At 40.7% G+C, this 26,717-nt stretch overlaps 1 protein-coding gene across 1 annotated transcript in view; it reads right to left on the bottom strand.

Annotated features, from left to right (window-relative positions):
* fras1 (Fraser extracellular matrix complex subunit 1) overlaps positions 1-26,717 on the bottom strand; it is a 386,797-nt gene that overhangs the window by 110,256 nt on the left and 249,824 nt on the right. Inside the window, exons 20-27 of the mRNA XM_062981362.1 lie at positions 21,891-22,043; positions 20,756-20,902; positions 15,664-15,810; positions 11,529-11,669; positions 9,929-10,072; positions 9,560-9,700; positions 8,268-8,538; positions 4,909-4,993 (exon numbers count right to left, since the gene is read on the bottom strand). Coding sequence (XP_062837432.1) covers positions 4,909-4,993; positions 8,268-8,538; positions 9,560-9,700; positions 9,929-10,072; positions 11,529-11,669; positions 15,664-15,810; positions 20,756-20,902; positions 21,891-22,043 — 1,229 coding nt within the window. The remainder of the gene's footprint in view (positions 1-4,908; positions 4,994-8,267; positions 8,539-9,559; positions 9,701-9,928; positions 10,073-11,528; positions 11,670-15,663; positions 15,811-20,755; positions 20,903-21,890; positions 22,044-26,717) is intronic.

Here is a 26,717-nt window from a genome sequence, read left to right as displayed (position 1 = left end):
ATATAGTTATGTATGCAGGGATCATACAAACCTGCTTTATACCGATCCAGATGATTAGTACATCTAAACCAGCAGCAGCTTTCCCATGTCTCTGACAGTAGCTTTTCCTACCACCTGTTATGTGCACACTGAATCGGAGTTGCCAGGGATTGAATTTGGCACCTCAAATGAATTGTTATTCATAACTCATTTAAGAGTCTTTCCCTCTGGGATGGAGGAGGGGGAATCTCTCTATATCACCTGCCTCTATGGACAATAATGAAAGCCATCTGGATCTACAGGCATCACCATGAGAACATCTACTCTGCAGAATTAATGGAGCCTGGCAACACTTTGTCATGGCTTAATGCTATGGAATCATGGGAGTTGTAGTTTTACAAGGTCTTTAGCCTTCTTTGCCAAAGAGGGCTGGTACTTCACCAAATTACAGTGATGCCAAACTGCATTAATCCAACAGTGTAGTTGCACCCTATAGAAGTGGATATTTTCCTTCAGGTGCCATGATGGTATGTGTCAGCACTGAAAATTTACAAGAAACACAACCAAAGGTCAGATTATCCACCATTCAATTGATACAGTTGCTCCGGGCTTCTCACTGGCCAGGTGTATTTAACCTTCTCTTCTTTCGCAGTCACTTCTGAATTTCCGGACATCTATATTTTGAGTCTTCCTTGAGCAACTGAGCCAAACGGTATGGAATCAGGCTATTAGTCTTATTGAAGTTGAAAGATTGGAAATGGATTCTCCTGTAAAGATTTTTGTTGCTCTTGCTGCTTCCCATTCTAACTTGAATTTATTGGTTTAATTAATTTCAATGTGCAGAACTTTGGAACTTGTCTTGGACTCCGACTTTCTTGATCCAGCCTTTTCTTTACTATTCAATCCGATGCCAGGGCAGATACACCAAAGGTGACCCAAGAAGCTTTCACATCAAAGTGAGATCATCACAGGTTGTTTGTCAGGCTTAGCTCAAAGTGTTGGTTTCAAATTCCAAAGCCATAAATGGCTTCAGGGCTAATTATTTAAGGTGCTTCCTCTTTCCCTATAAACCTCTCTAGCTGTTATGATCAGGAGCAGCCCTTTCCAGAGCAGCACCACTCAAGGAAAAACACTTGATTAGCAAAAGTCAAAGAGATGTAACCTGTATCTCTCTTAGGGATGTAAATTTCCACTTCAAGTAAGACTGAATAATTTCAGTAGTTTCCCCTCTGCTCAGTGGGCATGTGAGGATTTCTTTGCAATTTTAAGCACTATTAGTACTTTAGGACTCTGTTGGAGAAAATTCTTTGTGGCAAATATATATGTAAATTATCCTGAGTAAAAAACCCACCAGTATATTGAACATAATACACTGATAGCTGTACCTTTAAAAAAAAAAGAAATAATAGACAACTCACGCTGGAAAACTGCATATAGATTTTCTGGGTTGCTTTTTTGACTCAAATGTCTAAACTTATACATGGCTATATAGGGGAAATATCTATCAGATAATTAGAGGAAGTAGGAGTCATGCTTCCTGTGCAATGGTTGATGTATCTGTCTGCTCAACTAGAGAAAGCAAGTCAGCCATTCAAGGTCTCACTTCAGAAGGAGGCAGGCAATTCCCAGCATGTGTTACACTAGAAATAACACGACAAAGGAGACATGCAGAGGTTATTGATAATGACTAAGGAAGAACTACTGTACACGTATTTTCCAAAGGGAAAGGAAGCGGCTTAATATAGAAGCATGGAATTGGAGCTAAAGGGAAGGAAAGCAGTGGTGTGTTCAGCAAGCAGAATTCTATCAAAAATATAGAGGAGAGATGCAGAAGAAGGGCAGTTATGTAATTATTTCCTTTCCTTTAATAACAGGCAGAATAATATTACATTACAATTATAGTATAGTATGTGGTGACCTTGCTCGTTTATGAGGTGTAACGTTTTCCTAGGCTCTGTGATTTGAGACTATTTTGTACCACAAATCAATGGCTTACAGCATTCCAATGCTTTCCCCAGAAAAAAGTAACTAATAACCATCTATCTAATTAAATTACGAAGAGCAAGAAAGGAAAGAGATGGTAACTTTTCAAAAATTCTAACTATTAACTGTAACCAGCGGCCGTGATGGTGCAATGGGTTATGCCCTTTTGCCACTGATTCTGTTGACCTAAAGGTTGGCAGTTGAATCCGTGAGATGGGGATGAGCTCCTTGTCAACTTAGCCTGGGGCAGCGGGAGCTATAAGCCGGGTAAGCAACTGCGGCTGGTGCAAAATCTGCTAGGGGTGCCGTTGAGGCACCGGAGTCTGGAGCACCCAGGAAGGGTTGCGAGGGTGCCTCCCTGCACCCCGGTTCAGCGCTGAGGCTTGGCTGTCACCGCTGGGCTCAGAGCATTCAGCCGGGAAGTGAAGAGAAGGGGGCAGAGCTGTCTGAATGACGGACAGCCAAGGGCATCATTATTATTATTTCTTGATTGTCTGGAAAAAATACACTGTGTTGTTGAAGGCTTTCACAGACAGAGTCACTGGATTACTGTAGGTTTTCGGGCTGTTTGGCCATGTTCCAGGGGCATTCTCTCCGGACGTTTCACCCACATCTATGGCAGGCATCCTCAGAGCTTGAGGTCTGTTAGAGACTGGGGAAGAACCTACAGCCCGAAAAACTTACGGCAATCCATAAAATACATTGCTTTCTCAAAATGTTAATTGTACCCCCCATTAGTGTTTTTTTGTATTGACTCTTGTTTTCAAAAGTTTTAATTTGTATTTATTTTACTCTTGGCAACTGAGGGTTGATATATATTACTGTATATGCATGTATGTGACTAAGTTTCTGTGGGATCACTACTTGTGTAAGTGTGTGTTAAGAGAAAAACACCTGGTTAATTACAACTCATGGTTGAGTAATTGGAACAATCAGGGCTAACAGGCTTGAGCCACTCCCTGAATGGGGTATATCTGGGAAATGTTTGCAATGTCTTTTGGGGACTTACTGGGGACTTACTGAGAGCCTACTATGAAGATGCATGAATTTAATGCCAGAGACTTTATGTGAGTTTTGTTGCTGGAAGTTTTATTATGATTTTTGACTCTGCTACTTAAGAGTAAATTTTGATTTTCTCTTCCATTTTCGTGGCTTGTTTTTCTTTTGCTCATTGTGGATACAACAAAGGACTGGATAAGTCTGGACAGGACTGCACGCAGTTTGTTTTTCTACAAACCCGTAACAATATATACATGTTAGGACCTAAATACTCAAAAAGTACCAACTCCCATTTGATTTTGGAAGCTAAGCAGAGTCAGCCATAGTACTTGGCGATAGAAGCAGGAACCTGGCAGCCTTTTCCAGGCTTCTCTTTTTGCTCTTGGTAACTGAGGGAAAGTACCAACTCCCATCTGATTTTGGAAGCTAAGCAGAGTCAGCCATAGTACTTGGCGATAGAAGCAGGAGTCTGGCAGCCTTTTCCAGGTTTCTCTTTTTGCTGCCGCTGTCGCCTTTGCAGCCTGCCCTCCCTCCCTTCCTCTCTCATTCACTCACTCACCTGCCCTCTTTTTCCCTCTTCCTTCTCCTTGCTAAGACCCCCTGCCTTCTGCCACTGCTGCCACCTTTGCCGCCCTCTCTCACTCACTTGCTCATCACCGGGCTGGGTCTTAGCAACAAAGGTGGTGGTGTCAGTGGCAGCAGAACCAGGACCCAGCCCGGTGAGCAAGCGAGGGGTGGATGGCCATCTGTCGGGGGTGCTTTGAATGCAATTTCCTGCTTCTTGGCAGGAGGTTGGACTGGATGGCCCATGAGGTCTCTTCCAACTCTACTCTTCTATGATTCTACAAGGGAGAGAGGGTGAGCGAGAGGTGTTCTATCCCTATATTTTATCCAACAGTTTCACTTATCCTACATTCTGCCTGCCCATTTATGTCAGATAACCGAGACTCTACTGTACATGTTTTCTGATTCACAGCAACCCTTGTGTTGGGCTTGTGTTAGGAAACACTGTTTAATTTATTGTTTGTATAATATGTATGAGGTAAGGAGCTGTTGGGAGGAAGGAACTTTGAAGTGAATGCTGGTTGGTGGAATGTTTTGAGGAAATTTTCATAAAGTTGGCGAATGACAGCTGAAAAATGGCAATCAGACAGTTGATGCTTAAGCTTATAAAGAGGTGGCATTAACGAGGAGACTGGAGGAAGTCCTTCTATTGTGGCAAAAGTAGAGATCAGCAAAACCCTTACTAAACACCGTGGAAGCATAGGATTTGGTGAAAGAGGAACAGAACCCCCATATTTGGTGACAGTGGCAAAGAAAAACCACCATATTTGGTGACAAATGGGTTGAAGAACTTCACATTTGGTGTCAGTTGGAGGATTCTCCTCAAGGTCTGAGACAAAGGGCTCTCAACACACCACCCTTTTAGCTCAAAATGCTAAGGACTGAATCTCATACAAATGATACACTCTGCCATAGAGACGTGTCCTCTTTAAATATGAGATGTGTTATTTCTTTCCCTCACAACCAGAGAAAATGTGTTTGCTTTAATTGGCATCAAAATTCTCAAGATACAAAATCAATGGTCCAGTTTTGTATTATGCACACTGTCCTTGTTAAAGAAGGAAAATCATTGATGTGTGTGTATGTGCGTGAGTGTGTGTGTGTGTGTGTAGTGGACTCAAGGTATAAATAAGAGAACATAAATCATGAATTCTCCAATGGCCTGTTAATAATCTGGTTCACTGTCCAAAGGAACTACCATCTATGAAAAATGGTCAAAAACAATAATGGTGTAGGGTTAGGGTTACCTGAATGATGATGACAGCCTCAAAGCATGAAGCCAAAAATAGCCTGAAGGCAACTATCTATAAATCTAGATATAGCTTTTCAGTTCAAAGATAGACAGATATGATAGATAGACATCACCGTTCTCTTCTATATTACCTGTTTTGATTGGGCTTGAACTGTGAATGTTTCTGGATCAGAGAAGAACTGTTGATAGCTGATCTTTAGAGAAAACTGGCCATTCCTGTATAAACCCATCACCAGAAAAAGAAAGTTATAGAAATAGGTAGGAACAGTAGTACACATGCTAACTTATACACTACAGTTGGCTCTCCAGATCCATGGGTTCAAGCCCATGGATCAACCAACCATGGATTTAAAATACACAACACAATACACAACATACAATGCAAGTAGCAAATGAATAATATATGGGACAGAAGAGAGACTGAAGATCTGTGAAATGATGGGAATCCAAGTATAGTGTTTGGTGCAAATCCATGCCTCAACCACTTTACAGATCCTCAGACCTTCTCCAGCTTTGTGTCTCATTTCTGTATGGCATACAAGAGTATTTGTGTGTGTGTTGGGGTGTGTGTGTTGTTGCTGTAAATATAGTATGTACTAAGCGATTTTATATAACGGACTTAATCATCCATAAATTATGGCAACTGTGGGGAGTCCTGGAACCAATCCCCTGTGGATAAGTTGGGCCAACTATACAAGAACATGGAAAAAGTACATTTTTCAAGAAACCTGCCAAACCTATTTGACAAGAGACCATAGAAGCCCAAAAATATCAGACATAGACCACCTTCAAATCTTTAGGTACACTAGAATTACTTCAGGTATCACTCCATTTTTAAATCTCCAATCACTTTAAAATATCAGTTTTGAGGACCAGAAATCTGTATATTTTTAATACAGATGTTTTCACGATATTAAACTCTGAACAGAGAGCAATACCATCTTCCAATATGACTGTACAACTACAGAATAAATGTTATTAGGATCACATTTGTGATAGAAGTACAGTAAAGTCTCACTAATCCAACATAAATGGGCCAGCAGAACGTTGGATAAGTGAAAATGTTGGATAATAAGGAGGGATGAAGGAAAAGCCTATTAAACATTAATTTTACAAATTAAGCAACAAAACATGTTTTACAACAAATTGACAGAAAACAGCAGTTCAATACACAGTAACGTTATATAGTACAGTAGAGTCTCACTTATCCAAGCCTCGCTTATCCAAGCTTCTGGATTATCCAAGCCATTTTTGTAGTCAATGTTTTCAATAGTGATATTTTGGTGCTAAATTCGTAAATACAGTAATTACAACGTAACATTACTGCGTATTGAACTTTTCCTGTCAAATTTGTTGTATAACATGATGTTTTGTGCTTAATTTGTAAAATCATAACCTAATTTGATGTTTAATAGACTTTTCCTTAATCCCTCCTTATTATCCAACATTTTTGCTTATCCAAGCTTCTGCCGGCCCGTTTAGCTTGGGTAAGTGAGACTCTACTGCAATTACTGTATTTATGAATTTAGCACCAAAATATTGCAATGTACTGAAAGCATTTACTACAAAAATACTGGCAACTAAAAGGCAAACTGTGTTGGATAATACAAAATGTTGGATAAGCGGAGGTTGGATAAGCAAGACTCTACTGTACTTCTAATCTTGCTAACATTCCTCTTTGCAATCCAACCACATCCTTATAGAGCAACAGGGCCGGCCGGAGATATTTTTTAATGGGAAGCGGGGGTGCTGAAAAGCGCCCCCGCCACCCGCGCCCTGGCCCCGCCCAGCGTGCCCTGGCCCCGCCTCCCACGCTGCGTGGGAGGCGGGGCCAGGGCGATTAGTGAGGGGGGCGGGGCCACAGTTGGCCCCGCCCCCGCCCAGCGTGGCCATTTTGCCCTTAGTAACAAACTAAGGGCAAAAATGGCTTATCTGGCTGTGCGCATGCGCACAGCCAGATAAGCCATTTTTGCCCTTAGTTTGTTACTAAGGGCAAAATGGCCTAGGTGTGCTGTGCGCACGCGCACAGCACACCTAGGCCATTCGGGCCTGACTTCCTGGTCGCGGCCGGCGACCGCCCGGGCGATCGCCGGCCGCGACCAGGAAGTCAGGCCCGAATGGGCTATCTGCGCTGTGCGCACGGGCACAGCGCAGATAGCCCATTCGGGCCTGACTTCCTGGTCGCGGCCGGCGATCGCCCGGGCGGTCGCCGGCCGCGACCAGGAAGTCAGGCCCGAATGGCCTAGGTGTGCTGTGCGCGTGCGCACAGCACACCTAGGCCATTTTGCCCTTAGTAACAAACTAAGGGCAAAAATGGCTTCTCTGGCTGTGCGCATGCGCACAGCCAGAGAAGCCATTTTTGCCCTTAGTTTGTTACTAAGGGCAAAATGGCCTAGGTGTGCTGTGCGCACGCGCACAGCACACCTAGGCCATTCGGGCCTGACTTCCTGGTCGCGGCCGGCGACCGCCCGGGCGATCGCCGGCCGCGACCAGGAACTTCCTGGTCGCGGCCGGCGATCGCCCGGGCGGTCGCCGGCCGCGACCAGGAAGTCAGGCCCGAATGGCCTAGCTGTGCTGTGCGCGTGCGCACAGCACAGCTAGGCCATTTTGCCCTTAGTAACAAACTAAGGGCAAAAATGGCTTCTCTGGCTGTGCGCATGCGCACAGCCAGAGAAGCCATTTTTGCCCTTAGTTTGTTACTAAGGGCAAAATGGCCTAGGTGTGCTGTGCGCACGCGCACAGCACACCTAGGCCATTCGGGCCTGACTTCCTGGTCGCGGCCGGCGACCGCCCGGGCGATCGCCGGCCGCGACCAGGAACTTCCTGGTCGCGGCCGGCGATCGCCCGGGCGGTCGCCGGCCGCGACCAGGAAGTCAGGCCCGAATGGCCTAGCTGTGCTGTGCGCGTGCGCACAGCACAGCTAGGCCATTTTGCCCTTAGTAACAAACTAAGGGCAAAAATGGCTTCTCTGGCTGTGCGCATGCGCACAGCCAGAGAAGCCATTTTTGCCCTTAGTTTGTTACTAAGGGCAAAATGGCCTAGCTGTGCTGTGCGCACGCGCACAGCACAGCTAGGCCATTCGGGCCTGACTTCCTGGTCGCGGCCGGCGACCGCCCGGGCGATCGCCGGCCGCGACCAGGAAGTCAGGCCCGAATGGCGCCCCTAGCAGCCAGCGCCCGAGGCGGCCGCGTCCGCGGCCGCCTAGTAACAACCGGCCCTGTAGAGCAACCAGGATTGCTAGGTAAAATAGAAGGTAGGTCTCTTGTACCTTCAATAACTGTGAAGGAGAAATTTCCGACTCATAAACAAATTCAACTTAATAACAAACCTACAGAACCTATTTTGTTCATAACTTGGGGACTGCCTGTATGTCACTATTTCAGCAAGCCACATGGACAATTTTGGATTTTGAAATTCCAGACAAGGGATGCTCAACCTATACTTGAAAGTATCCTTCTATTACAGCAGGAGTAAAGCAATACCAAATTACCTGGATTTCTTCTTATCATGAACAAAGAAAACTCTTCGCCTTTTCACATCCTCTCCAGTGAAATAGTCATCCTGGTTCAGCAGACTCTCTTTCCCATCAGTCAAAGTCATTAGCCTGCCATTGGTAGGAGGGTCTACCACATGAAATAACAGGTCTTCACCATAGTCCCCAGGGTCCTGCAATCCCAGAAAGGAGACATCGAGTGGCTTCACCCCACCAATTCCAACCCTGAGGGAGCTGTTCGTCCTGAGAAGCAGAGAGTGCATGACAGCTAAAGCAAAGCAAAGAAACAAAAATATTTTAATATATAAGACACAGAACTCTATAGGTCACTGAAAGTTTTTACGAACCAGCTCCCACAAATGGAACAGATTTGTATTTCTTGCCATAACCAGTGCCATCCCATGTTCAACACACAAACATCCCCAACCTGTCCTTGCTCATCCATAATTTAGCAGAGGCCACAGTTAAGCAGGCATGCCTAAAATAAAGACAGAAACTACTATCAAAATTAATTTTAAAACCATTTGGGAAGTTATAATTCCATAAGGGTGGGGAATAGAAATCTCCATCAGAGATTTTCCAGGACCTTAGCTACAGTATTCATAGTGATTTCAAGAGAAGAATGAAGATGTTGGAGCTTGGACACTTTATGGAGAAGTACTCCCAGAAGTACTCCCTCAGTCAGCATGGGTGTTTGCCATGTAACAATCCTGAGAGCTTTAATCCATCCTAATTTATAGTGACCAGTACATATAAAGCCAATATATGTCCTTAGTATGAAGAGAACAAAGTTGCTCTTCATGACCTACACTGCACATTTATCTTAGGTTTAATCTTCATGGCTCCCTCCAAAACAAACCGGGAAGTATAAGTCTGTGAAAGTCAAAGAGATCTTTTGTCAGAGGATTTCTTCCCCAGTGTACATAAAACACACACAGAACTTCCATTCTCAGGGTTGCTTAGGAATGACACAAAAAAAGCAAAACTTTCTATACCAAAAGGAGTTGAGACAGAGAGATAGCAATCCACTGCCCAAGTATTATTATTTTATTTATTTACAGCATTTATATTCCGCCCTTCTCACCCCAAAGGGGACTCAGGGCGGATCACATTGCACACATAAAGGCAAACATTCAATGCTATAACATAGAACAGAGACAGAGACAAGACGCAGGCATGGGCTGGCCTCAAACTCATAACCTCTTGGTCAGAGTGATTTGTTGCAGCTGGCTGCTAACCAGCCTGCACCACAGCCCAGCCAAGTACAAGGAATTCTGAAAGATACTCACTTGTACATTCCCTGCTCTGAGGATTGCCATAGAAGCCATAGCTGCAATGGGACACACACTGATCTCCTTGAAGAAAAGTTGTAGCATCACAAACGTGGCATCGGTCTGACTGATCACATTCCAAGCATCCCTCTGGGCAAGCTAGCATGAAAAAGAAAATGCCACGGCTCTTCAAAGGAACATCAAACACTACTAGTGGATCATCTTCTTCAAAAGCAAAATCCCTGTTGTGTTTTATTAATGGTCAATGATTCAGAAGTGCAAACAGAGCTACATGCTATGCTTTGAATGTTTCACCCCACATATCCCACCACAATGGAAAAAGGTCTTATACCTTATCACCAATTCTTTCATCACTACTTTATTCACCTGAGCATTTTTGTTCTCTATGGTCTGCATAATATCGCTTTCCACACATGGAGACACACTGAGACCCCAAGAGGAAGAATGGGGCTTTGCAGAGGGTGCACTTTCTGGGGCCATGACACTGGAGGCAACGGTCATCATCACATCCTGAAAAGCCACAGACACAACACTTCAGAATGATTTCTTCAACACATAATATACCTCTTCATCTCCACTCTCTGTCCCACCTTCTCATTATGTCCTGATCCCAAGAAACTCATGACACTATGCAGAGACCCCCAGCTCACATGTCCTTTTCCTCAGCTGTTTTTGCAAACTTCACTATACCCACTTGTTGCTGTTAAAACAGACTCTCATTTGGTTTTTCATGAACAAGCCAATGCAGGAGATCTAAAGTGAAGTACAGAAACAATCAGCACTCCCATGATCTTGCCAGTCTGGGACCGAACCATAATTTCTCCCAAGATGGTCTACATGGCAAAGGAAACCTATCCAGGAAGCTGAAAATATTTGAAGAACAGACTTCAGCACCTTGGATAGGTTCTTTAAAATCCAGTCTATCAACATGACTGGATTCATTAACATGGAAACTATCGGATGTGGGACCCAAGATACACTCTGGACCTCATCACACTAGAGCTTGGATACACTTTAAATCCATGTTAGGGATTGGGCTTTAAATGGCTCAGCCAGACAGGTCCTAGGCCTCACCAAACTACAAACCCCAGAATTCTGCAGGAGGCAGAAACCGGATTTAAAGTGGATTCATGGTCTAGTGTGATGAGGCAGTAAGTCTAATAAGCAATTATGTAATAGTAGTTGCCAAGGGGTGAATAGGCAAAACATAACTAAATAGACAAAACAGTCATTAACTAATCAGCCCCAGATGGTTTTAATAATGTATCCTGTATTTATTATGTCCTTGCCATTTTTGTGTTTTAAATGCAATTTTTTATCCTTGTATTGTTGTTTTTAATCGACTGGTTTTAACAGTTATAATATTATAACATTATAATTATAATTAATTATAATTATAATTATAATATTTAACAGTTATAATATTCTGGTTTCATATTGTTTTACTGTTTTTATCCTTTTATATTGTGATTTGTATTATGTTGTTGTTTATTTTGTCCTTATGTTGTTTGGGCCTCTGCCCCAGTTGCCTCGAGTCCTGCGGGGAGATGGTGGCGGGGTATAAAGAAAGAAGTTGTTGTTGTTGTTATTATTATTATTATTATTATTATTATTATTTTATGACACAGCAAACAAGATAGATATGCTGGATTTCATATCACAAAAATCACAAGTCGAACACTTCCCAAGTGTCTAGGACTGTGTGATATTATTATTATTATTATTATTATTATTATTATTATTATTATTATTATTACAACCAAATGTCATTTCATATCAAACTTATACTTTAAAATTGCTTTTTGGCCTACAATCTTCAGTATTCCCTAGCTACCATGGCCACTGGCCTTGCTGGTTGGGATACTTGAGGCATTGTCATTCAACAATAATATTCGCAAATGTTCCCCCCTCCCCCCGAAATAACCTTTCCAAAGTCTGCCCCATTCATAAAATCATGAAGACTTACTCTGGCACATTTCAGATCCACTGTAAAAAGCTGGTGGGCAGTGTTCCAAGCAAGCGCCATCGTGGAGCACATATCCCTCCATGCACTGCAGGCAGTCATCACTTTGGGGGCCGCTGCAGGCATTGCAGCTCCAGTCACACTCTTAGTATAAAGAAAAAGACAGAAAACACTCCCAATGGAGCCACTGTTTGCTCCCCTACAGCCAAACATTTTAATATAACACACAGCTCCTGATTGCAGAGGTACTGAAGGGCAGAGAATGAATGGCAGAACAGATGTAGAATAGGAAAGAAAAGGCCTAAGGAGATTGACTTGGAATAACACCAATTTTTCTCCGGGGTTTAACATTTCCCAATTATGTTAAACACGGGCACAGGCTGCTGCCCTTCAAAAGTCCAGCTAAGCAGTTACAAGCTACAGGTGTTTACAGCTGCATTTGGACAACGTTGAATACAAACACATGTTGCTCACTGGTGTATCCCACCACATGGTGAAACCGTGCCTCTCTTATCTCACAGGGGCTTCGGGGATGTCCCTCCAGCAAAGCTAATTAAGCAGGCTGAATTGATGACGAAGGTGACATTGCCTCACAGTCAAAATGAATTTCAGAAGGGAATGGCGCAAATTTAATAATGGGAAGGCACAGACGTTTCTCAGCTCACCCGCCATTCTCGGCAGCCGGCAGAAACCTCCTGGGAGAGGAACACATAATAACTGCACAAAGTACAGTAAAGAACTGCACAATTAGGAATACTGCTAAATGTTCATTTTTAGAAACACACTCAGATCTATACTGCCTGGAGAAGCGATATTGTGCCTGGTGAAAAGGGACTATACTCTACAAGGTAAGGAAACACAGAGATGGGGTTTTGGATATGAGAAAAAAAATCCTAAACAGAGCTTTCATCTACTATTATTCCAGAATCTGACTTCATCTGACTTCAAAGAGCATACAAAAATTAACCAAAATTGGCATAAGATTATCCTGGATTCTGAGGAATACACAAGTAGATCTCAATTGTGTCTTACAGTTTCTGTCCCAGATTGTTCCTCTGACAGTTAGGTGGCCATATGACAAACAGAACAGAGCTCTTAAACCTTTAATAGTAATGTGGAAGAAGGAACTTACGCAGCTGTAACTTCTATGACTATCTGTTGAAATAGAGTCACAGCATGATAGCAGAATTAGAAAAAAACATCAATAGTAATCTAGTCTAATCCCCAGCTAATGTAGGAATTAGATGGGCACACAACCTTAAATAAATAAAAATAGGCAAAAATTGCAATGAAGTAGAGTCTGCCACTTCATTGTCCAGGAAGAACATCAGGAAGCTTTCCACAATTATTAGTCAGACTATCCTGTCTTGTAACTTGGATCAACTGGTTCTGGTTCTACCCAGTGGAACTGAAAACAATATTACTCTACTGTTCACCAACAGCCCTTCAAATGGCTATCACAACTCTTCATAATTTATTTTTCAGCCTAAACATATATAACCACCACACCAACTTCTCACAAGGCTTTTCAGTTTTTATACTTTCTGTATAAATTCTTGTTCAATTATATTCTTTTAAAATTGTGAACTTCAGGTCAATTAAACCCACTCTTGCACACAACATTAAAGGTATAAGAGACTTTTCCTCTATTATGTGTGGCCTTTCAGCCCACACGACAGAGATATTTTGGCCTTGCCTCTGAGGCTATATAACTAAAGTTGGGCCGGGTTGTGGTGCAGGCTGGTGAGCAGCCTGCTGCAATAAATCACTCTGACCATGAGGTCATGAGTTTGAGGCCAGCCCGTGGCGGGATGAGAACCCATCAATTAAAAAAGAAAAAATAGCCCCTGCTCATTGTTGACCTAGCAACCCGAAAGATAGTTGAATCTATCAAGTAGGAAATACGGTACCACTTATAAAGCGGGGAGGCAAATTTAACTAATTTACGAAGTTGGAATGAGGAAGTGCCGTCACAGTGGATGATGAAGCAGCTGCTCCCCCCTGTGGCCAGAATCGAATATCCCCTCAGGAGAAGGTTAAATCGCCTCTGTGTCTGTCTCTGTCTCGGTTCTATGTGTATATGGGCATTGAATGTTTGCCCTATATTTATATAATGTGATCTGCCCTGAGTCCCCTTCAGGGTGAGAAGGGCGGAATATAAATACTGTAAATAAATAAATAAATAAATAAATAAATAAATAAATAAATAAAGGTGAAACAATGGCGGAGGACAGAACAACATCGATGGTAATGGACCGGTAGGGGAGGTGATGTTTGAGAAGCTGAGGAAAGCCTTCGCTAAAGAAAATGAGTTTGGACCAAGACATGGAAGAAGGCAACAATGGAAACCACTTGACCTAGAGAAAAGAAAAAACTGTTCTAAATATATGGTGTAGTTTCACAGGAACTTATGGAGACAGAAATGCCAAATGGAAAGTGAAATAGGGTGAGGAAAAACTAATACAAATTAGTGCATTATTAAAATGACCTACTGCCTCACATTGCCTAATGACAGGGGCAGCCATGTTCAAGATGCAAGAAAAACATGGTGACTTCTGCATTCTAGGGACAGAACTTTTTCAAGTCAACTATATTGCAGAGATTAATATGATAGGAGATGAGAGGATTTGGGAGAACGTTGAGGCACTCTCTGAAAGGGTGCGTGGTCATTAAAATGAATTTAGGACAGGTCCACAGATCTCCTCCCTGCTCTCAGGGAGCCATAAACAAATATGTTGGGACAAATGTGTTGAAAAAGAGTGGTAGTAATAGCTTTCATCCTAGTAGGATGTTAAATCTGCCCTGAGTTCTACTCTCATCTTTAAAGAAGGGCCACAACTAATTTGCTGATATGGGTTCAGTATCTTGGACAGTTCCTTTACAGTCCAGATTAAATCCAGAGTAACCTTGTTGACATGGAGATCACCAGCCACTATTATAGGCCAGGAGTATCCATAGAATTTAGCTCTAAATCTCACAAAGAAAGCTGGCATCATTTGCTACATTAATATTTTTTATTACTATATTTTACCCATGAAATCTAGACTAGCCAACCATATCAAATGTCAGCTCATGCTCAGGAAAGATTGGCCCAGAAACAAATCTGAGCCCAGTATCCATGGTTTTAGAACCATGCCCAGGAAATCTTACCATATGAATCAGACCATAGAGGATGACATTCTGGGTGTATGAAGCGTGAGCCCTTTCTTTACCTTATAATCTTAGAACAAGGATAACTGGGTTGTGAATCAGGTTAAGAACTTAGTAAGAAAATTTAGAGGTTGCTGGATTTTTTATTTTATATATTTAGAGGAAACAGTGACCAAGTGTAAGTATCCCTCTCCTCTCATTTCTGGAAGGTTTGCAATACATTTAGATCTCCACTTGTTTATATCTTGATGGAAGAAAATGAGCTTTATTAATCATGGGCCCTTGTTCCTGATTTTCAATTTGCTTCAACCTTGGACTTTCCTTTTAATGGTCAGAAAAGAATACTAGCAAAGCAATTGTCTCAGGATAACTAATACAGCAAATGCTCTGAAGAGCATGAACTGAAATCTCTGTTAATGATGATATATTTGAAACATGGTCTTTGTACAAATCTGTAAAAATCACAGCCAAAACAAGCCCAATTTTCCTTCATGAAACATGACGCATGGAACAGACAAGAATCACTAAAAGTACATGTCCTTAATACTGATCATCTTGAAATATGTATATTCAGCCTTGGTAGGTCCATAAATCAGAGAAAATTCCACTTAACATACAAATTTTTATATAAATGTCGAAGGGGGTGCAGGGAGGATTTAGAAAGTTAAGCTCGCTCATCATCCAGTTGAATCGCTAGCGGACACAAATTACAAATCTTGACCCTTGGAAGAGTGTGACGGTTCACTCACTCAATCATTTACCATGGATAGGATTTGCAATAATCTTGTTTTTTTTTTCTGGAAGCTGAAACCCATGACAGTAGATAACAGGAAAAAAAAACCAGAGGCCAAAATAGGGCAATTAAGGACAGAGAGAGACTGAAAAAGACCACCAGAGAGGATATCACTGTGGTTTAAACTATACTTTTAAGTCTGGCTAATCCTTATTATGATCATCTGACATGAGAACATCTGTGCATTTCTTTTACCTTTGCAGGACTTGGTGGAGACGTCAAGGTAATACTGTGGAGCACAGGTCTCGTACTGGCACTCCCCAAAAAGCAAGACTTTCGAGGGGTCTCGGCAGGATGTACAACTGGTTGCTGAATCACAGCTCCGACACGGATCACTGCAAGCTGGAGAAGAAGAGTTTCATAAAGGCAAGCTTGAGTCATTCTTAGATTCAAAAAGGGGGACATTTCTGTCATTTGGCAAACTGAAGTGCATGGGGTACCATGAAAAGATAATAAATGGTTAGCTTTCAGTCACTGTCAGTATTTTTAACTCTACCCAGTCCACAATATACAAGCAACAATGGCCGAATTTTGAACTAGACTATATGCAAAACAGTTTAAACATTTCAAAGCACTGTGTAAGTGTTGAAAATGTGGGTTATTGCCTGTGCCACACCATGAATAGGGAGATTCCAGTATAGATTCCTGTTCAGTCACTAACAGCCACTCTCCAAAAACAGCATTTTCTTCCCAGGAAAAACTTTTTTCTGCACAGAAAATATACCGTATATACTCGAATATAAGCCGAGGCATCTAATTTTACCACAAAAAACTGGGAAAACATTGACTCAAGTATAAGCCAAGAGTGGTAAATTTCAGAAATAAAAATAGATACCAAAAAATTACATTAATTGAGGCATCAGTAGGTTAAATGTTTTTGAATATTTACATCAAGCTCTGATTTAAGATAAGACTGTCTAACTCTGATTAAATCATTATTCTCAACTTCTTCAATGTAAATGTGCTTATGTATCCTTTTAATAATAATAGAGTAAAATAATACATGTAACAATAATAATAAATACAGGAAAATAATACATGTAATAATAAATAGAGTAGAATAATAAATGTAATAATAATAATAAGATCAGAATGAAATAATAAATGTATTAATAATAATTAAAAATAGAGTACAATAAATGTAATAGTAGCAACAATAATAGAGTAAAATAATAAATGTAATAATACCAATAATAATAGAGAAAAATAATAAATGTACCATATATTCTCAAGTATAAGATGACCCAAATATAAGCCAACCAGGATCCTCACCCGAGTATAAGCTGAGGGGGGCTTTTTTTAGCCCTAAAAAAAGGGCTGAAAAACTAGGCTTATACTCGAGTATATACAGTATTTACACAAAAAAATATTTTCTACACAGAAAATGCTGTTTCTGAACTGAAAGTGCTACAGTTAAGGACTTAATTCATGCAAAGAATTTTAATGTTTGGAGACTGATGAAAATAATATTTATTCATAGAACTGTCATTTCCTACACAGAAACTATTGTTTCTGGCAGAAAAAAGTGCTTTCTGTACAAAAACAAAACAAAAACAGCCCCGGTGTGAAATTTGTGCAAAATAAGTTCCAAACTGTGAAAATTCTTATCAGCCCATGATTCTCCTTGTGAAGGTTTCCAAAACAACAAGAAATATGTTTTGACCATTTTCCAAATAATTTTCAGTTTTCTTTCCAGTACCACAATGAGAATCAGCAACTTTCCTCATTAGCAAAGAAAGAAATTATCAGAAGCAATACTCTCCACCCCTAACATTAAAGCAAATAGGTGCATTGGTTCATATTCTTATTTACAACGTCTTTAGTCTTCCTAATGATGTGATTTTGTCCTCTTTCTCAAAACTGAGTTGAATTTACATTTTATGATGGAGTTTTACCCTTCAGAATGGAAATGTGGGTTTGTTTGTTTGACACAATCTAGTTTCCCACATTTGGAAAGGTTATAAATCAGGGGAAAGCTATTCTTCAGACACATTAATTTTTTGCATATTGATAGGGTGAGACATTCAGACATGAAATGACTTCTGTAGTTATTATTTTTAGGAGGACAATACCTTGCTAAACATGGGAAGAGAGCTACAGGATTTTCATGCCATAATTCTCCAAAAACTGAGGCCTCTGCTGTACAAACCTTTTTCACTTAAAATTACACAATTTTTAATCCACTGAGACATTATCACACACCCAATTCTCTATCTATAAATTTCTTAGATACATAATTTTCCATGCTACAGCATCTGACTATCAATTCCAAAGGGTGTCACAAATGTTAATTAACATTTGCAAAACATCTAAAAAGATGAGTGGATTACCAGTGCAAAGAAAATGCTAATAACTGGGTGCCTGATGAGGTACATTTGCAAACTTCAAAATGCTACTGTTACACATTATTCAAAAATGGCAAGGAAAACTCAAATACATCGTACTCTGTAAGCTAAGACAGAGTCGTCTTCATCCTGTATGGCTTACTTGCATTACTTGACATAAGCATTTTTTAAAATTCAAATGTATTTTTGTGAAGGCTCCTAAAAATTATACATTTCTCAATCTAGTCCATAATGGAATTATCTCAGTTACCATTGGTTCAGTGTTCTTATCTGCTTGCAACTATTTCAATGTGCATGCAGCTGGGACGTATCAACCGGAAGACAAAAGTTCCTTTTTTTCCATCAATACAATTTTCTGTGCTATCCAGACCTGGAACTTTGGTTATAATTAGCTCTAACTGATTTTAAAGTTAGTTTAAGAAAATATAGTTAGGAGATAGATTATGACTCATAATTAATGCTGATAAAAGGCTATCACCACAGATTGTATGTAATACCACAATTGAACAAATTGGAAAGCAAGAGCTATGCTGGAACAGGGATGGAAAGAACCATTGTATGTTCTATTCATGTGCTTCATGAGGAACCATAACTCACTAAAATACACTGAGGTTGTTCTACTCTTGACCAATTATATCACATTACATTATTATGTTATTATTTGTCTCTGACAAAAAAGCAACTAACATCAGTAAAGTGTAAATGAAAACAAATACAATGAAAATCCAAAATGCTTTAACTCTGATTAACAACTGTGAATGCAAGCAAAGTAATAAAAGTTATGCCATTCATGCCAATTCAACGAATGCAGCCAGAAATGTTAAGTGTCATCCATCAACTGCATTTGGGATGAACCAGTGAGTCCTTCCTCTGCAACCAACATAGAAGCTAAGCAGGATGCTATTTTTCGTGTCAGAAGAGACTTGAGAAGCTGCAAGTCGCTTCTGGTATGAGATAATTGGTCGTCTGCTAGGACGCTGTTCAGGGGACACCAGGATATTTTGATGTTTTTACCATCCTTGTGGAGGCTTCTCTCATGTCCCTGCATGAAGCTGGAGCTAACAGAGGGAGCTCATCTGCGTTCTTCCCAGGTTGGATTCGAACCTTCAGGTCACCAATCCAACCTTCAAGTCAGCAGTCCTGCTGGCACAAGGGTTTAGCTCACTGCGCCACTGGGAGCTCCACAGCAGGATGCTAAAAAGTTCACTTTTAACTCAGAAATATGGTTGCTTTGGCAAGAGCTAGTCACTCTTAATGGCTTTTTTAAAGGGCAACAGCAACAGAGAATGGGAAAAGTCCCCCAAATCAACAGTGGGGAATGCCTCTTCCAAGGACTGTTAGTTGTTCTGGATTTAAAATAACATATGGCAGAGAGCAGAGCTTTCTTGCTCTCATTCACTCTCTCTCTCTACTAAATTTACTGAGTTTTTAAAGTGTGTGTTAAAAGCAATTTCTATCTGCAGAGAAAGTGCTTTCAACGCATCTTGGATTATTTTTTTAAAAACCACATCCTGGGACTTTCTGGTTAGTTCCCTTAACCTGAACAGGGCCAAAATGGCTTGACCAATTCACTTTAAAATGAAAGAGTAATCTTCTTGAATGTAAAACGAACTTTAAAAAGCCATCTTGCAGGAATGCTTTTATCAGACCAAGCAGGAAGACGCAAAAATATCTATCTCATTTCAACCGACCCTTACGTAATTACTCTAGAAAACATATTTGGGATAACTGTGTTCGCCATGCAGTAAAATACAACAAGATCCACAAAAAAGGGAGATCAGCTTGGAAAAGGTACTTTTTGGACTACAATTCCCAAAATGTCCTAGCCAGTCTGACAAGACTCCCAAAATATTTCTAAGCACTTTAATTATTTGGAAGCTGCTCTAAATCCCCTCTAGGGTTGAGATAGGGCAGGGTAAAAATAAAGTAAATAAATAAATTACTCCATACAATTATTCACATACACTGGAACCGTACTGACCAGTGTATGTGAATAATTGTATGGAGTAATTTATTTATTTAGGTACGTGTGTTGACGCATGAGTCAATCATTAATTCAGTGGGCCTATTCAACTTGGACAGCCACTGGATTTCGACTATATCTAAATGATTACAGCTCAGCAATAATATTAACATGCCTAGAGGGAACAGGGGTAGCCTCTGTTTTTTGGAATTACTGAAAAAACATAGAACCAGAACTGGTTGATACCTTGCCAGGCACACAACACCCTATCAAGAGAGTTGAATCTCACCTCTTCCTAAAGGTAAAGGTAAAGGTTTCCCCTGACATTAAGTCCAGTCATGTCTGACTCTGGGGGTTGGTGCTCATCTCCATTTCTAAGCCGAAGAGCCAGCGTTGTCCGTAGACACCTCCAAGGTCATGTGGCCGGCATGACTGCATGGAGCGCCGTTACCTTCCCGCCGAAGTGGTACCTATTGATCTACTCACATTGACATGTTTTCGAACTGCTAGGTTGGCAGAAGTTGGAGCTAACAGCAGGCGCTCACTCTGCTCCCAGGATTTGAACCTGGGACCTTTCGGTCTGCAAGTTCAGCAGCTCAGTGCTTTAACACACTTCGCTACCGGGGCTCTTCTCAGACTACAGCTTTTGTAACACAATTACATATTAGCCAGAATTCTTCTATCTGTATATGTAAACACATATGTGTAGGTTTCCAGAGAAACGTTGGACATTTTCATCTGATGCAAAACATCCACATTCAGTCCAGGATTGCAGAATCAATAGTGAAACAGAAACATTGTGAATCTGCACCCGCTTTTGATTAGATGTTTAGTTGCACAACACTGCCATTGATTGTAGAAGTGGTGTTGCATAATCAGTGCATAATTCCCCATGTGAAGATTCATGCTAAGAAAGCCACTGTGGTATAGACAGACACATGGAACCAGATCATGAACCACACACCAAGAAAATACATACGTTGGCAAAGCCCATTCTCATCCCTGTAGAACCCAAGGAAACAAGCCAAGATGCAGGTCCCAATGTGTGAAAGGACGAGGCTGGAGTCGCAGGAGGTGCAGGAGAGAGGGTCTCCTCCCAGACACGTCTTACATGAAGGATGACACCCTGCAGAAAAGACAGGTGGAAATAGTAACCTCTGGAGCAAATACTCTGAAAACAGAGAACATGAATTATTAATTGCTACTAGCCATGACTATATATTCATTTCATTATTACTTCTTTGTACTCCTCACTGATGTGAGAGTTTCGACTCCAGAAATTTCTGAAGTTACATCTCCATTGTCCATGAAGAAGGCCTTTGAGAGCAAACAGAGGCCGAAACACATTGGACATGTTAGCAGTACAGAAGGCCTTCCATTTTCTTGGGGGTTAGGGGTGCAAGACCCTCTTGAAAATGGGAAAATTGTGACTTAAGATGCTATATTTTTCTTACAGGAGATATTTCTAGGATTTTCTAATTTCTAGGTCCTTCAGAGTGTTCTGCATTCTGACTCTAGGTTCTGCAGTGCAATTTCCACTAGAAGATGACCACAGAATGGAGCTGGAGAACCTATAAATGCCTCAAGAAATGTTCTCATGACAAATCTCTAGGTCCTCTGGTACAACTTTATGGTCAAACTACACCAGAAGTAGACCATAGAGTCATTCTGGAGAATCTAGAGATTGCAAGAGGGAACCTGATCAAATCTGTGAATAATCAAATCTGCAAAACTTATATCCACAACTAGAAGACCAAATGCAAATAATTCATGTTTTGAAAACTTTAAATAAGTCTGCACAATTTATTGGGTGCTACCTAGTTTTTGCTTCCTTTCCTAGTCACTAGGAACAACAGTACTTAGATTCTGCTGTGCTTACATTTTATTTATGTTTCCCGTAGTCCTCCAGCTGGCCGCTGAGGGATTCACAATGCTGGACTTGAGGGACCTTTGGTCTGATTCAGCAGGAATCTCTTTAGGTTCTTATGAATAATTCTATCATTAAGGCTGCCAAGAATGCATGCGCACACTGGGAACATTATTTATCCGATGCAATATTCATGGGCACACACGGATCGCTCCATTGCTCCCTCTGTTTTGCAGACATTACTCACTTTGACATGCTCCGCCAACCATGTAGTATCCTGCAGGACATTCTGGTACGCAGAGATCTTTCAGGAGAGAGTTATGGGGATTTTGGCACTTTAAGCAGGTACTTCCTGTGTTCTGGAGATCTGCAACACACTGATCACACAGGGGGTGACAATCTGCAAAGACAAGAGGTATCACAAGCTTTATTGTAGTCTTCTTGTGCAAGAATGGGCTTGGGTCCCTATTTCAAAATCTTTTTTTAAAAAAAGTTGACATTCTACATGGCTACTTATTAACTATACCCAACTAAGTATGACCTGACTTGACTATCCAACTCTGGTGGAAAGACAGGTTGCTTACCTGTAACCATGTTTCTTCGAGTGTACTCTGTGAATTCACACTAGTGGAGAGACTGCGCCTGCGCAGGCTCCAATGGAAACTCTTCCAAGCTAAAACTTTTGAATTCTGGTGGTAACCCCGCCCCTCTTCCCCGGAGGGCATAAAAGGCCGCCAGAATTCAAAAGTTTTAGCTTGGAAGAGTTTCTGTTGGAGCCTCTTCACTAGTGTGCATTCACACAGTACACGAAGAAAAAATGTTATTTACTCATACTCCAACTATAGAATGGGTCACCTTTCCTCCATCATTATTTCTGCATGGGAGGCAATTGGACTGGATGGCCTTTGTGGTTTCGTCCAACTTTTTGAGTATTTTCCATGCAACATATGGCCAGTAAAGGAAATTACATTACTGCATTTGCATCACATACCCTGTTTTCCCCAAAATAAGACAGGGTCGTATATTAATTTTTGCTCCAAAAGATGCGTTAGGGCTTGTTTTCAGGGGCAGTCTTGTTTTTCCAAATTGACTTTTTAAATGAACTATATCTGGGGATATTTTTGAAATAGGGCTGATATTTCAAGCATCCTCAGAAATGCTGAAAAATCGTGATGGGTCTTATTTTCAGGGTAAGCCTTATTTTGGGAGAAACAGGGTACCAAAACACTCACCCACAGATATATGGAAACCATGGGTAACAGAGAATGCTATATTTTGACTCTATTTGTGATAGAAGTATACCACAGAATTGCACCAGAGGCCCTAGAGACACCTTAGGGGAAATATTTTTGGAGTGTGGCTAAGTGAAACTGTGGCCATCAAATTTGCAGATAAGGGCACTGTACTGTACTCAATAAAAGGAGTTTAATCCTGAAACTATTCCAAAGAGCTTTGACTAAAAATATTTGTATGGCCTTCATTAGTTAATAGCAATTTGTAAATCAATCTGCAGGGATTTCAAAAAAGTGTGGTCTCCCAGGTTTGTGTCTTGAGGTTGATTTTTTGCACCTACACTATAGAATTAATGCAGTTTGTCGCCACTTTAACTGCCCTGTCTCAATACTATGGTATTGTGGGATCTATAGTTTGTCATGGTTTGCAAAGGCACTGTGCTGTGTGTGTTAACTGGAAAATGTAGTGCATGAAGCCGATTGGCTGAGCCTGCAAAGATCTGGGGATTGATTTGATACTGTTTCTGTTCTGCTGCTGCAGAACCTGTTTGGACAAGTTTTCAGTGCTGACTGAATATTGCTGGTGAAGAGATCAGTGTACTTAGAGAGGCCTTGCTATCTTGAGGCCTGTTTGCTGCTGAGAAAAGAGGGAGAAGAACCAGGACTGTATTCTTTTCTGAAGCAGATTTGTGGACTGAGAAAGGACTATTTATGACTGTAGATTTCTGTAAGTGATCAGAGAGATCATTGTAAATACTGTTTTTGATCTCTTGGAATCCGTAAAGTTCCTGTATTTTTGTTCTACAAACCTGAGCGGCATGTTATTGTTCTACAGGTGACTCTGGATCGCGGGCATATGTAAGAGCTTCCATTTATCATCATCCATCTACTACATAGTTTGGTGTGGCAGATAAGGTGAAAGGCCATGCAAAACTACATCTCTCAGGATTCCAGCACCATGGCACTTAAAATCCAAACATATTATTTCTACAATATAGCTGCACCCTCAGTCTCTCTTTCCCATTGGATGTTTCCAGTTCCTTCTGCACTTCATCCAGCAGACCAATTCTTCTTGATATTTATCAATTTGCTTTCTCTTCTCTGTTAAAGACTCAGAAGACCGCAGGTCAGTATTAATTCCCCTCCCCACCATTCCACTCTTGCACCATAATCCTTTGATTAAACTGAACAATGCCTTGATAATCATTTCATCATCTGGAACAGGCTTCCAATTATATGCTCCAGTATCCTCATTCAGAATCTGGAATCATAAAACTGGAACTGGCTTGGGGTTTTTTTTTTAATCCCCTGGAAGATTATATGTAATTGGCAAACAGGTTTGTTTTAGTTATTTATATCCCATGCTTAAAACACATATACGCTAAACTAATTTTTTCCCCTAAGGCAGCAGTAAAAGCTGAAATAAAACAAGGGAACCAAAATAATAATAAAACGAGTACCGTAAAGCAAACACAACACTAGAATCCAAAATGTAGCATAAAAAGTAATCACTGGAAAGAAAACTCACTAAAGTGCCTGGAAGAAATTGAAAAACAGTCAGTAGGCTGTTAGGAATTGTGGGAATTGAAGTCTGTAATGAAGTACAAATTTTGGTTTACAGATGTTATGTTTAATTGTGTGTTTATGTTTTAAAGGGGTAAGTATTACAGTTATTTCACCTCAGCACTCAGAGGCTGGTTGCCATGGAGAAGTAGGTGGAGCCAACTGCCGTTTAGTTGAAGAAGTGCAGAGTTTTTTTAAAAAGGGTCAGTCTGTGCTCTGATGAGGCACAGGGAAGATTGATTCCAGGTTGATGGGATCAAGGAGACTCAATTGTTCCTTTTGAGTCGGTTTTAAATAAGTTTGGTGACTTATTTAATGTAGTCTGTGTCCTGGTAAGGAACAGAGAATCTATGATAGTATATCACAGGGGTGACTGTGGTTTGAAGTCACTGGATAGTCCAAGTTTCAGACTTTGGGAACTAATACCAGCTGGACTCACAGAGATCCATTGAAGTAACAGTTTAAAAGTAGCAGAGGAAGAAGTTTTAACTACTTTAAGTAAAAGAAGTGATACTTTAGAGAGTTGATTCATCTCATTCTAGTATTGTAACTGTTAATAAGAATACCTCTAAGTGAGAAACAACATTGTAACCACTAAGCTCTGTGCCTGAATAAACTTGTTATTGTTCTTCCAACATCTAAGCCTCTGTCGCATATATTCTAAACCAAGTTACACTACCCTTTAAAGTAAAAGATCTCTTCCCTGAGTCTTTGGTGGTTGCATCTTTCCAAATTGGTGTTGGTCATTCATAGCCCTTTACAAAGTCGTTATTAGCTCGTTACAAAGTCCAAAACACCTGGAGGGCCAAAGTTTGCTCATGCCTGATCTACACTGTAGAATTAATGAAGTTTGGCAGAAAGGGCTAAAGACTTTGTAAAACTACAGCTCCCAAAATCCCATAGCATTGAACCATAGCAGTTAAAGCAATATCAAATTGCATTAATTCTGTGGTGTAGATGCGCCCATGATATGCAGAGCATATTCCAAAGTAGTTGCCCTGACTGAGAAGGCCTAATGACAGCCTACTATTATTGCAGCTGGCATGGGAAACACAGCCTCTAAAAAACTTGTTATGCATGGGTTGGCACATGTTTAAATCAATGATCCAACAGGAACTTTGATCCAATGTCATAAAGAGCAATAAAATTAAGCAACAGCACTTTAAACAGATCTAAGAAGGCAACTAGCGGCCTGGAGAAACACTGTTATACCAGAGTATTTGAGTCTACCTATATATCTCTCCTGTGTGAAGAGATTTTTCACTGTGCAGCGTAAAAGCAATGTCAAATCTGGCTCTTAGACAATTAAGAAGACAATTATCAGCAATTACTAGGCTCAGTGTGACTCCCCCCACCTGCTTCCCTTAAGTTCATCCTGCTGTTATTTTGAAGCACTGAGGTGCTAAACAAATTTCCTTTCACCTCCAAAAGCATATGTTTATGCTTCTGTGAATTAGATGCTTTCCTACTTCCTTCCCCAATAAGCACAGAAAGTTTTTTGGCTTTGAAGAAGGCAGAACGCGATTTCAGCATGAGTCTCTTTGTAGATTTCCTCATCTATGGCTGGATCTACACCACGATATAATGCAATCGGGATCTCTTTTCACTTGAAGAATGCTTCCGCAAACTATAGGACCTTCCCAGGATTGGTCTAATGTCACAGAAGGTGCTATAGCTGCCTTTAGATTGGCATTTGGTTGCTGGGGAAATTTGGTACTTGTAACTCAAAAAAAGAATTCTCCTGCCAATTTGTGTTGTCTTTCTGGCTTGATCTTTCTGATATTTACAAAGCAGTTTTGTTGTAGTATTAGTTAGAGGGTAAATAAGTGGATCTATAACCTTATAATTTATTAGTATATTTTACTGCTGCTATATTATGATTTTTTCCTTTCAATAAACAATAGAGTTTCACTTATCCAAGCTAAACGGGCCGGCAGAAGCTTGGATAAGCGAATATCTTGGATAATAAGGAGGGAATAAGGAAAAGCCTATTAAACATCAAATTAGGTTATGATTTTACAAATTAAGCATCAAAACATGTTATACAACAAATTTGACAGAAAAAGTAGTTCAGTATGCAGTAATGTTATGTTGTAATTACTGTATTTACGAATTTAGCACCAAAATATCATGATACAGTAGAGTCTCACTTATCCAACATAAACGGGCCAGCAGAATGTTGGATAAGCGAATATGTTGGATAATAAGGAGGCATTAAGGAAAAGCCTATTAAACATCAAATTAGTTTATGATTTTACAAATTAAGCACCAAAACATCA

Source organism: Anolis carolinensis, chromosome 5 (genome assembly GCF_035594765.1).
Source record: "Anolis carolinensis isolate JA03-04 chromosome 5, rAnoCar3.1.pri, whole genome shotgun sequence".
Classification (NCBI taxonomy): Eukaryota; Metazoa; Chordata; class Lepidosauria; order Squamata; family Dactyloidae; genus Anolis; species Anolis carolinensis.
The sequence above is the reverse complement of the archived record's forward strand: the minus strand, read 5'-3'. Positions and strand labels throughout refer to the sequence as shown.